This window comes from Pseudochaenichthys georgianus, chromosome 19 (assembly GCF_902827115.2).
Source record: "Pseudochaenichthys georgianus chromosome 19, fPseGeo1.2, whole genome shotgun sequence".
Classification (NCBI taxonomy): Eukaryota; Metazoa; Chordata; class Actinopteri; order Perciformes; family Channichthyidae; genus Pseudochaenichthys; species Pseudochaenichthys georgianus.
Window position 1 is genome coordinate 24,916,440 of NC_047521.1, and position 13,124 is coordinate 24,929,563.

Here is a 13,124-nt window from a genome sequence, read left to right on the forward strand (position 1 = left end):
TGACATACCCCATTGAATTATGACTGAAGATCGTCAGCTGTCTTCCTCTCCCTTGTTGTTCCTCGATACGTAAAGGCTGCACCACCGTTGACAACTTCTCTCTACATATCAAACATACCGGTAAACCAGCATCGTTTGCTGTGAAAGCAGATAACTCTGTCCACGCAGAATTAAATCCTGTGTTCCTCCGGTACTTTTCTTTGATTTATCCATAGTCCGCTCATCGAGCCGGGGGTCAGGTTATTCGCCTCCAATAAAAGGCGTTCGCGCGGGACCGTAGCAGGATGTGACGCATATTTTAGTTGACCTAATTAAAACCGTTTCTTATTTATGTGTCACAGTATCACCTCAAAATACAAGATACGAAACATATTCAACCATGCAACAAAATAGAAATAGTCCTACAAATACTTTTATTGTATTTCCTTCTTATTTTTGTCTAAACTCAAGGGAGCCAGAGCAGAGGGCTTAAAGGGCCGCATGTGTGGGTTGCCGACCCCTGGCCTAGTAGAACAATAAGCAGCAGACTTTTACTTTATCATTTCTACTGGATCTTAGATCTGCGCATGCGCAATACGGGTCGGGGATTGCGTAGCAGTGGTATGAAAAACCATGCGGGCTAATGACTGATCCGAGCGAGTTTGTGTACAGGGAGAAGAGGAGGGGACCAAGAACAGAGCCCTGAGGGACCCCTGTAGTTAATTGACAAGGGTCGGACTCAGACCCTCTCCAAGTTACCCTGTAGGTGCGGTCTTTGAGGTATGAGGTGAGGAGGGAAAGTGCAGAGCCTGAAACTCCAAGTTCTTGGAGAGTGTGAAGGAAGGAGGATCTGATGGTTCACCGTGTCGAATGCAGCAGACAGGTCCAAGAGGATGATGACAGAGGAGAGGGAGGCTGCTTTTGCAGTGTGCAGTTCCTCAGAGACAGCAAGGAGATTATCGATACCGATTATCGGTATCGGCCTTTTTTTTATCAAATTGCTGATAAAACTTTGGCTCTGATGCGGCCGTTTCTCTGGCTGCAGTCACCACTCTGTGTACACGAGCAATGTCCCGCCCACAGCGCTATCTGATAGGCTATTACTGAAGATTTTCCGGGCGGGAGCCAGCCAGAGAGGCGGGACCTACTCAGATTACAGGCAGGTGCGAAAGAACGCAGACACAGACTAAAGCAAGCAGCAGTGCTGAGCGGCACAGCGGCAGAGCCATACATGTGTTAAACCGAAGTTCAATAAACATCCCTATCCCCTATGCTGAAGTTGCAAAAACACCACGATCTTATTATCCAATTCTATCAATTTCCCAGTTACACAGGGACGCGGAAGTCAGTCACAGTTGGGGGTGCGTGCAGCGTCTCGCAGCGGAGTAACGGCCCCTACACACGGCGGCGTGCGGTAGGGAATCACCCGGTACTCTATGACCAGTTCCTCTTTACATACAGGGATACAAACCGGAGGAGCCAGGCATGGGGGGAGGTGGCAGAGACAGTGGGTGAAACTGGTAGGTTTTCGCTTGTTTGGGGATTTTATATCCAGTGTACTTCGTTTGAATGGACAGCTAGCAAGCATAGACAGTATATTTAGCCAGCATGGATGTAGCATGAATGCTTTTCTTTGTATGTCCGGGGCGGGACATTCATTGGTTGTTGGTCGCGTTGCTCGCGTTGCTCGCGTTGCTCGCGTTGACTCCCCAAGCTCAAGACACGCCCACCGCCAAGCGGCAACGCACGCCGCCGTGTGTAGGGGCCGTAACGGCCCGTCCACACTACAGCTTCGACAGCTTCAAAAACGGTTTCCAACGCGTCTGCCCATTCACTTTGAATGGGGTGACGTCACTTTTCGCCGAACTGCATTGTGGGAAGCAGAGCGGAGCTTTCCTGGCGTTTCAGGCTGCAAAAGTTGAGCAATGTTCAACTTTTGAAGCTTCTGAAGCTTTCGGTGGAAGCGTCAGCCAATCAAATCACATGCCAGTACAAGCTCTAGCCAATCAAACCGCTGCTTGTGTGTCAGGGGCGGGAGATTCATGTGAGTGGTTGTTGGTCGAGCTTCAGACACGCCCAGCTCCAAGCTTTTTTTGAAGCTGTAGTGTGGACGGGCCGTAACTGTGGTGCGGAGGGGGGGGGGAGGGGCTGCGAGTGGAGCCTCGCAGTTTTTCAGGTTGATATGTGAAGCTCATTAGCTAGCCAACATGTATCTAGCAAATGTTTAGCAAAATATTAGAAGTGAGGCTACTCGACTAACGTTAGGTCTACTCAGCGCCATATAGATAGAAGAGTTACGACAACGGAAGTCCAAAAACGGTTATCGTCACGTGGTTCATGTAGACGAGGATCGTTCCCTGGAAGTTCATGGCGGGCAATGTGAATGCATTGATAACAGCAGATAGAACTACGATTTTTTGTAATTAGTGAATAAAGGTTTTGATTTGCAATATTTATACAACAAATCGATATGTGTATGTATTTACATCAATATGTTTTTAAAAATAAAATAGAATTTGCTAATATTAAGTGATAATATTAGGATTAGTGTGAACAACTAGTTTACATGTTACTAACAGTGCCTTGGTTAAAGAGCCTGTTGCTGTTTATTTATAGCTTTGAATTCTTTCAAACCAATGTTATCTTCGTAAACTTGTATGGTAGTCAGGAGCATCACTTTCTAATGTTTATTGATATATTTAGAGGGAGGGGATCTAAAGTAATGCTTTAAGATTCAGATTAGATTAATTTCTACCATTTTCTTAAATTCATGGTAGTTTCAGTAATCCCATGGTAATTGAGGACACAAGTTATCTAAATGACTAATGTCATCTTTATGGCTTTCAGAAAGGACAGGTGACTATCAAAGGACTAGCAGCAGCAGCAGCATGATGATGATGATGATGATGATGATGATGATGATGATGATGATGATGATGATGATGATGATGATGATGATGTTAAATGTGTTGTTTTAGGAACATCCATTGCAAATACATGGGATTCAATAAACATTGAATAGCATATCATGCAGTTTGTCTGTGCATTTTCCTCCGTGTTGTCCTGGTTTGCTGTGCTGCCTCCTAGTCGCCACCATGGTTTGCTGTGCTGCCTCCTAGTAGCCACCATGGTTTGCTGTGCTGCCTGGGGATGCTCCAATCGCTCAGAGAAACGAGTACGAATGTACGGCTTCCCCACTGACACAGAGCGGAGGCTGGCTCAAGTCAGCAGGACCAATTTCACGACCAACAGCAAAAAAATATGTGATGTAATTATATACAAACACTTTTCACTTTTTCACAAAACGAAAACCACACCATTGGGAGAGCTTAATGTTTTGTTTAATACAAAAAACAGGGAAAGGCTTGAAAAACACTGAGAGTTGAGACTCAGGGTGCAGGGTGAGGGTCTCAGTGCAGGTATTCAGGCTCCATTGAATCCCCCTCTGGTTCTTGTGCTGAAAGAGGGAGTAAAATACGAGTTAACTGAAGCATTAGGATGCTTTGCATCTAAAGCACTTTGAATTTCCTTGTGTTGAAAGGTGCTATATAAATACACTTGCCTTGCCTTGCCTTTTATATTAAGCTAAACAGCAGTACTTAACATTAGTGCCACCAACATCAAAGAAATGAACACTTATCAATTATTATTAAGAAATGTGACATTCTGCCTTATTAGAACTTTTTCTTTTTAGTTCTGTTATCCTGATACTTTTGTGGGGTTATTTTACTTGTTGTAACACAGTATTTAATAATAATAATAATATATTTTATTTATAAGCGCACTTTTCATTTGCGTAAACAAAACTCAAAGTGCTACAAAATTAAAAATTAAAAAGGGTGAAACAAAACAACAATAAAAAAACAATTAAAACAACATAATAAAAGCTGTGACATTCATGCCCGCATGGCATAATGTGGGGGATTTAAAAATCTAGTTAAAGGCTATTCTAAAAAGATGCGTTTTTAGGCCAGTATTTGTATACTGTATACTTGTTTTTATTTTTATTGTATTGTTAAACGGCACACAAGGAATGAAATATCGGTAAAACTATAATATTTTAAATAAAAAACAACTAATCAGAGAATAGATTACAATTGTAATTTATAAAGGAAAAATAAAATGATGATCAGTTAATAGGATCAGTATTTATTATAATCAGATATCTGAGGTATCACTATTTATATCCTACATGTAGTATAAACTCAGAATAAATTTAGTATAGTCTGGTCATATCATCTTGAAGGTGACAACAGATTATGAGTTTATAGCTTTTTCCCACTGCCCTAAAAGTGGCAACAAAAATCTTTTTTTATAGGTTTAACATAAAAAATAACACAATCCTCGTGTATTAAAATGATTGTACTGATAGAGAACTAAAATATGTGGTACCCCTTAAACTTAACTATGAGCTTCTCCTGATTGCTCTTGGGATTATAAACAATTGCAGGAAGGGAAAGAGAAAACAAAAGTGGGGATGTGCGTAGGTCTTTTATGAATCATCCTCAGAATGGCTTATAAGTGTCCATCATCAGTGTGAGCTGTGAGTGACACAGGACAGGTAAAGACATCATTTGTATTCAGTATGTCGGGCACAGAAAACAAGGCTGAGATTTTCACCATAACTGAGATGGTGGAACCTGCAGCTGAAAGGGAAACCATGAGGACGAGCATGTTCGAGCAGTATGCGCAGCCGTGCCTGGCCGAGCTGTACGGGACGACCCTGTTTGTGTTTGTGGGGTGTGCGTCTGTGATGGGGAACATTGGACAATTCGGGGTCCTGCAGGCTGCGATGGCTCATGGCATGGCACTGGCTGTGCTCATCATGCTGTTTGGGGAAATTAGGTAAAGATATTGTGTTTTCTAAAGCGGACTGATCATTTATTGTCTTAGAAATGTCTTAAAATCTTGTGTAGAGACAACATGAATACTTTTGTGAGATAATAATCCCTTTTTGGTATGATTTTCTGTCACATATTGACAAAGTAAGGATTACTTAAAATTAACTCATTAAGTTGGTTTCTCAGCAGACTGATTATTTCTTGTCTTTTAAATGTCCTAAATGTCTTAAAACAGTTGTAGAGCCAACATACATTTACACGGTTGTTCATTTGCTTTCAAATGTCAGTAAATAATACGCTTTATAAAGTTTCTATTGTTATCTGTCACAGACAATGTTGTGTACAAATAAACCTTGCAGCTGTTATTACAAGCTGTTATACAACTGATAGATAAGGGTAATTATTTTTCATCTCAATGAACTGATTTAAAGATAATTTGCCTTAACATGTAGTTCACAGAGAATATTAAGTAGATTACTTACGATTTTTATGATTTGTCACACACTGACACATTTCAATAGATAGATTATTATTCATAAATATCATTTTGATTAAAAGAATGACCTTACATTTCCTTTTTACCCCATGTGTGCTAGATAAGGTTCATTGGTATCAGTTCATAACGTTATTCCAGAGATAACAGAGCAACGTTTATTGTGTTTTTGCAGCGGCGGGCACTTTAACCCTGTGGTGTCTGTGAGTGTGTACTTGTGTGGAGGGATGAAGGTCGCCCTGCTGCTGCCGTACATCCTCGCCCAGATGTTAGGAGGCATGTTGGGGGCGGCTTTAACCAGGGTGAGGAACACTAGGGAAGCCCATTTCTGCCCCAAAAAAGTGAAACAAATAGATGAAAGGTTTGTTATAATGAAAATATAAATAATCAAGGTAAGTCACAAAGTTGACATAACTTCTGCAGTCAAAAGCATTTAACATATTTAGTAAAATATACAAGATAATAAGCAAGTATTCCGTCATTTTAACTTATTAAATTGCATTATTGACGTAATATCTCTTAAGATTATATTTTTAAATAATTATATGATTTTATATTGCATAATTTTTAACCAGTAAGTCAGATTTTTTACGTAGTATCTCAACTAGGACAAAGTAGGTCCATAATGTATTAAAATATTAGATGAATTAATACTTTCTCATGATTTGAACTAAGTAACGTGAAAATATGTAATCAAATCTCAAAATATTGACTTAGTATTTCAAGATTTTGTCCTAAAATATCAGAATTTTGACGAAATAAGTTACATTTTTGACTTAAAATCTTCCAATTTTGACTTACTAAGCTAAACGTTTTTGATGTATCTTATAATGATAATTATGGCATTTTATGACAAAAAAAGAAAATAAATGAAAATAAATGAGAACTATTCTCTTCAGTCTATTGTATGATGGATAATTGTAACATGCAGGGATATTATATATAAATGTGTCCTTCTTTCAGGGCGTATTTCCCGATAACATTTATAATGCTTCCTTCGGGGGATCCTTTCTCGTGGGCCCGACCGCAGATCTGGCTAAAATCACTCTGGCCGAGGTGATAATGACGTTGTTCCTCACGTTGGTGGCCTGCATGGGGGCCGTCAACAAGAAGACCAGCTCCCCAGTGGCTGCGTTCTGCATCGGCCTCACTGTGAGCGCAAACATATTAGCGGGGTAAGATCATCCACAATCCTGCACAACATTATCCATCCACAGATCACAACCAGACGGGGAATACTGTATGTTGAATGCTGAGGCCATGACAGCCACAAATACATTTAATTAGTTGTCCAGTTAAATTTTCTGCAAGTTTAATTATGGAGGAAACAATTGTCACATTTCCAAGAGTACATTTGTACATTTCCAAGACATTTGCGGAGATTGATGCAGTAAATGTAAGACCCTGTACAAAAAAAAAACATGGATTTTCACGATTAAAGTCACATATTAAAATGAAAAGAACTTGAAAAATAGTGGTCTTTTTGGTCATCGGATCACATTCCTTTACTTGGTTGGATCAACCTCAACAAACTCATACATTTAACATTTTAATCTTAAATAATATCCATGTTTAATATATATCTTTATTCTTCCTAAATGCTCCAATCTACCATGATGAGATTCTGGTGGAGTTATAATAGACCTGCCTTCAGTCGGCTTAACCATACGTTTAAAAAGGTCTAAACATATTTGAATCAGCATTAAAAAAACATATCTGTTATTTAAAATACTCCCGCTCATAAATAATATACAGAGGGCATGAATACCGGGTCCTTGAAGTCACCTGCAGCCCTAAACCCCACACACACACACACACACACACACACACACACACACACACACACACACACACACACACACACACACACACACACACACACACACACACACACACACACACACACACACACACACACACACACACACACACACACACACACACACACACACACACACACACACACACACACACACACACACACACACACACACACACACACACACACACACACACACACACACACACACGTATTTATTACTATTATCAGTTATAAGAGAGAAGACAAGGTTAGTTATTGACTTTTTGTATTACCTTGAAAGGTCTGTTTAATATTTAATCCAATCCTAACATAAATAAATAAATATTGTAATCTGCAGCTAAACTCTGTGAAGAACTCTATTAAACCACATTGCATTATTTTTGTATTTGAGTTGCCACTGATACTTCTAAATGTTAAAGGTCACCTATTGTGCAAAATCCTCTTCTTCATGTCTCTTCTACATCAACATGTGTCCCCTCTTCTTCATGTCTCTTCTACATCAACATGTGTCCCCTCTTCTTCATGTCTCTTCTACATCAACATGTGTTCCCTCTTCTCCATGTCTCTTCTACATCAACATGTGTCCCCTCTTCTTCATGTCTCTTCTACATCAACATGTGTCCCCTCTTCTCCATGTCTCTTCTACATCAACATGTGTCCCCTCTTCTTCATGTCTCTTCTACATCAACATGTGTCCCCTCTTCTCCATGTCTCTTCTACATCAACATGTGTCCCCTCTTCTTCATGTCTCTTCTACATCAACATGTGTCCCCTCTTCTTCATGTCTCTTCTACATCAACATGTGTCCCCTCTTCTTCATGTCTCTTCTACATCAACATGTGTCCCCTCTTCTTCATGTCTCTTCTACATCAACATGTGTCCCCTCTTCTTCATGTCTCTTCTACATCAACATGTGTCCCCTCTTCTTCATGTCTCTTCAACATCAACATGTGTCCCCTCTTCTTAATGTCTCTTCTACAGTACATCAACATGTGTCCCCTCTTCTTTATGTCTCTTCTACATCAACATGTGTCCCCTCTTCTTCATGTCTCTTCTACAGTACATCAACATGTGTCCCCTCTTCTTCATGTCTCTTTTTTTATTTTTATTTTTTATTTATCCTTTATTTATCCAGGAATGTCCCATTGAGATACAAGATCTCTTCTTCCAGGGAGTCCTGACCAACACGGCACACAACAAGTTTCAACATAAAACAAAGGCATTAAACAAAAAAAACATACAATTCAAATATAAATACAGAAGGCCATTTGTGCAGTGGCAAGAAGCATAATCACATCAGCAATAGCATCAGGTAAAGCAGTTACATGTTTCATGAAGGGCTAATCGTAGCATACCTTTAAAAGCATTTACAGTAGGAAGTGCCTCTAGACAAAGTTTTACTTGCAGCGTATTCCATAAAAAGGGAGCATAGTGGGAGAATGCAGCTTTACCAAGCTCTGACTGCATCAAAGGAACATTTAAAAGCATCCCATTTGCTGCTCGTCTAGTATTAAAAAAGCAAGTATAAAATGACAGAAGTCTGGAGATATATAAGGGCAGCTTACCTAGCAATGACATCAACATGTGTCCCCTCTGTGGAAAGAGACTCTGAAAGTTTCAGGAACAAAGATTCTCTCTTTTTGATCCATTTCTATAAAAACCTGTCTGAAAATGAGCTGATCAGATTTTGGCCACTTTGTGATGTCATAACGATGTGTTGGCTTGAGTAACCATTAGCCAATCAGCAACCACGGTAACCCCCCCCCCCACCTTATCACCTGAATCTCCTCCTAGAGCACCATTGTGTTCTTTGTAACCAAATCTCTCTCAGAGGGGCGTGGGGAGGGGCTCCTTATTTTCATCTAAAGTAACAGACAGAGAATCAGCACTTTGGAAACAGGGCTGAAACAGAGGGGATTCTGGGTAATGCTGCAATGATCTGTTTGGTGTTTGAACCCAAACACTTCAGAGATATGTTTTGTATATATATTGATGAAAAACCGTGTAATAGGGGACCTTTAAGCATACTGTTGAGCTATATTCCTCCAGCTGTGTTGCAGTGTCAGTTATTGTCTGTTGTTTCAGAGGCCAGCTGTCTGGAGCCTGCATGAACCCGGCCCGAGCCTTCGGTCCTGCAGTGGTTACAGGCCGGTGGGGCTTTCACTGGATCTTCTGGGCAGGACCCTTATGTGGAGCGCTGATCACCGTCACCTTAGTCAGGTTTGTATAGCCAACAAATACTACTGCAACTGTTTGTTTGATATCTTTAAAAAAAAGTTTGATTAAAAAAACTACAAAGATACTCGAATTGCCCGTAAAAAAACACTTAGATGACTGCAATTGATGTACCATTTTCAGTCTTGGGCTGTTTCTCAATGTCTAGTATACCTGCTGCAGAGCCACTGTTTCAAGTATACTGAAGGACTGTTTAAATGCATGTTAAATGCCCAGCATTCGGCGCCACTCGATGACGTAGTATACTTGAAATAGTGACTCTGCAGCAGGTATATTCGACATTGAGAAACGGCCTTGGTGTCTTTTCCATGTCTGTGCCCATCGTTCATCGTGTCCACCAAAAGATTTCCAGCCAAATGAGACCTGGGCAAGCGCCTGCATAAAAACACGACCTGGTTAGAAGACAAAAACATATGTTGTTTAAAATGACAATGTTTGTTTGTTATATAACTAACGTACGTGCGTTTAGTAGGTATATTACCCAACTAAACATTAAAATAGGTCAATATTGATTTCTGGTTTCACATAAACATGAAATGCTTCTTCGTAAAAGTTCCAAGTTTGTTTGACATATCTATCCTCCCCATAATCCATTTTTATATCAGACATTGTCGCACTTAACACTTTGTCATCTGACTTCTTAAGGCCCTGCACATCCTGGCTCACATTTACGTTCCAAACTAACTATGATGCTTCCCTAACAGGAGGTTTGAGTAAAGAAACGGGACATGATATCCGTCTTGTGCAGTAGTTTAATATTGTTACTATTCAACAGGGTCTTAATATATTTTACTCAAAGGTGTCCTGTGGAGTTTTCGGCCACTAGAGGTGCTACAGAGCTATGTCTGGACATGAGAGTGACATTTTGGGCGGCACATTGGTTCACATCCTGCTTTTCCAGTGATGCACTCGCATTTAAAACAAGTGTAGCAATGTGTTAAAATCAAGCAGTATTTCACATGTGTTTGGCAGTGAGGGCTATTTTCCCACACTTGTTGTATCAAATATCCATTCAGGTTAATGTGAAATGCAAATTACACCATTTTTGTTGAGTTAAATATAAATAGTGACACCTTATGTTCCATGTATATGCTTCACGTGATGCTGAAAGGTCATGAAAGTGTCTTGTTCAGATAGACAGGAGTATATAGATAAGAGGCTGGATTAAACCTGACAGCCCCATAGTTGATCTTGATTACACAATACACTTAGTAAGGAGTTTATAACATCCCTCCTTTTCCACTGGACTTCAGTCTCACCTAACACAGAGACAAACATTGACCTCCTGTGGATCCACCCACAGAGCTTTAGTACAGTCTGACCTTCTAAACCTACCCACCTTTATAAATGTAGTCAAGCTTTAACTAACTTTTAAATATTCATTTTAACCCTGGACGGGTGATGAGACGATGGGCACAGACATGTACTGTAAAAGACACTAAGACTGAAATTGGTGCAACAATTGCAGTCATTTTGTGGTTATTTTAATGTTTTTTTGAGGGCAATTTTAGTATCTGTGTAGTGTCTTTTTTAGTTTATTATATCACTGCCTTTCTGTATTTGCACAAATGATGTCCCCCAGATAACTTGCAACCGTGCAGTCACACATTTCTGCAGGTGGTCGAGATCAAAATGAAGGTCGTGGGTAAAAAGGGGATCATTTATGGCACTGGTAACCGATTTGCTTCATTTTAAGGGCATTTAAAGTGTCTTTGTTGGCAACTCGTATCGTTTTGTGGCTGTTTTAAGTCATGTTGTGGGTATTTTTATATTTTGGCTTTCTGCCTAATTGTCACTGCACAGATATTGTCACCTCATTGTCTTTGCAATCAAGCAAGATGCAGTCACACATTTTTGTAGTTTTGTAGTCAAAATGAAGGCCACGTTTGTAGATGTGGTCCGAGCAAGAGGGCCAAAAGGGGGAATAGGTAGTGGGATATCAGCAATTAGCCCCCCATAGACACACTTCACATCCTGTGTCTTTAGTTGTGTGTGTCTTTTTGGTTGTTTTTGCATGATTTCGTAGTAGTTTTGCTTCCTTCCGTGGACATTTGTTTGCCATTGGTAATCATATTGTAGCTTTGTGAGCATGTTGAGTCTCTGTGGAGTCATTTAGCATCTTATTGTGGTTTGGTGTGTTTTTTTATGGCACGTTTTCTCTGCCAGATTGGCCATTCAGTAAATGATCCATGTTCATAACAAAATAAATAATTCTCAGTGTTGTTGTGAATGACCAATAATTGCTTGTATCACTCTTTTGCAGGTTGCTGCTTGGTGACCAGGTGACCCGAGTTTGGTTGAAGTAAAAGTGTAATTTATTGAAGAGGAAGACAAAGGACATTCTGTTCAACCTTATTAACATCTTATTTAAACCTGTATTTTCACACACAATTAATTAATTGACTGTAATATATTTAAATTAGTCAGCAAAATGTGTGCAAATGTATTTGTCCTTGAACTGTTGGCTCTGACTGAATGACATGCAATAAAGTGTTTGATGATGATTGTGATCCGATAGCTTGTCCTCCCTCAGACTTCACAGGCGTGATGAAAGCTGGAAAACGTCCCGGGATATTGGATAATAAACTTCATACAAATGATCCCACTTTCTGTTATCTATTAACAGTCTTTTTATACTCAAGTTTGGGTCAAAGTCCTCCATGGAAAACCATTCTTTGATAGCTTGATTACTGAAAATACAGTGCATGGACTAGACTTGACTGTAATAAATCTAGATTAATCATAAACTGGTGCCCTCAGATCAACTGAATCACCGTGGAATAAAAAGCTTTTAAAAATCAATACATTTCAAAACTTATGATAAAGATAGATCATTTACATTTTGCATACCGCACCCCTTATATCTATTTGTAGGTGCAGGGATGTAACAATCACATATAGAAACGGAAAAGTTTTGTTTTCTTACCACTTCCAGTTCCTTCGACAAAAAAGCAATTCAATCTCTCCGTAGGGTTTTGGAAAATATCTGGAAATAAGGTCTGTGGTTGAGACACATTGAAGAGACAGATCACGTTTTCCTCTACGACATTAAATCCATCAGCAGTGACCCCGCTGGTGATTTCGGAAGAGTTGACGTGTCTGAAAAACGATGGTTGTTAACAAGTGGCTGAATAGGACAACAGCACCTTGGTTGCTGATTGGCTAATGGTTACTCAAGCCAAAACATCGTTATGACATCATAAAGTGGCCAAAATCTGATCAGCTCGTTTTCAGACAGGTTTTTATAGAAATGGATCAGGACAAAAAGAGAGAGAATCTTTGTTCCTGAAACTTTCAGAGTCTCTTTCCACAGAGGAGGGGACACATGTTGATGTAGAAGAGACATGAGGAAGTGGATTTCGCACAATAAGTGACCTTTAAAGCATAGAGACATGTCACAGTAGAGACACTATACACATCTGAAACCTGAAAATGAGCATTATAAGGCCTAGCATACAAACAAACTAAATCACCTTTGCATGGCTGGGCAATACCAACGCTAAGCTAAAAAGCCAGTGCGTTGTTGTTTAGCTTCACCAACTTAATGTTTAACAAAGATTAAATCTGTTAAGTGTCTCGAGCTATAGCTCTTTGATAAATGTAGTGGAATGGAAAATCCAAACATTTCCCTCTGATTTGTAATGCTGTATAGAGTAGGAGAGATATGCAAGTTTCTCTGATCTTTAAGTAAATTAAATGTATTGGTGAATGAATGTACTTGAGGCAAGATTATGGAGTGCACAAAGGCATTGAC

The 13,124-nt window shown here is 39.7% G+C and overlaps 1 protein-coding gene across 1 annotated transcript; it reads left to right on the top strand.

Annotated features, from left to right (window-relative positions):
- Positions 1 to 4,564: 4,564 nt before the first annotated feature.
- Positions 4,565 to 9,365, top strand: aqp8a.1 (aquaporin 8a, tandem duplicate 1). Its single transcript, XM_034107985.2, has 4 exons — positions 4,565 to 4,824; positions 5,489 to 5,615; positions 6,277 to 6,488; positions 9,221 to 9,365. The coding sequence occupies exons 1-4, from the start codon at positions 4,565 to 4,567 to the stop codon at positions 9,363 to 9,365; spliced, it is 744 nt and encodes a 247-aa protein (XP_033963876.1).
- Positions 9,366 to 13,124: the final 3,759 nt, after the last annotated feature.

What these genes read in the sequence shown, in the direction of transcription:
- aqp8a.1 (XM_034107985.2), top strand. Translation starts at nt 4,565, where the DNA reads ATGTCGGGCACAGAAAACAAGGCTGAGATTTTCACCATAACTGAGATG. An exon ending in TGGGGGCGGCTTTAACCAGG is followed by an intron (nt 5,616 to 6,276) that starts GTGAGGAACACT and finishes TCCTTCTTTCAG; the next exon opens with GGCGTATTTCCCGATAACAT. An exon ending in AGCGCAAACATATTAGCGGG is followed by an intron (nt 6,489 to 9,220) that starts GTAAGATCATCC and finishes CTGTTGTTTCAG; the next exon opens with AGGCCAGCTGTCTGGAGCCT.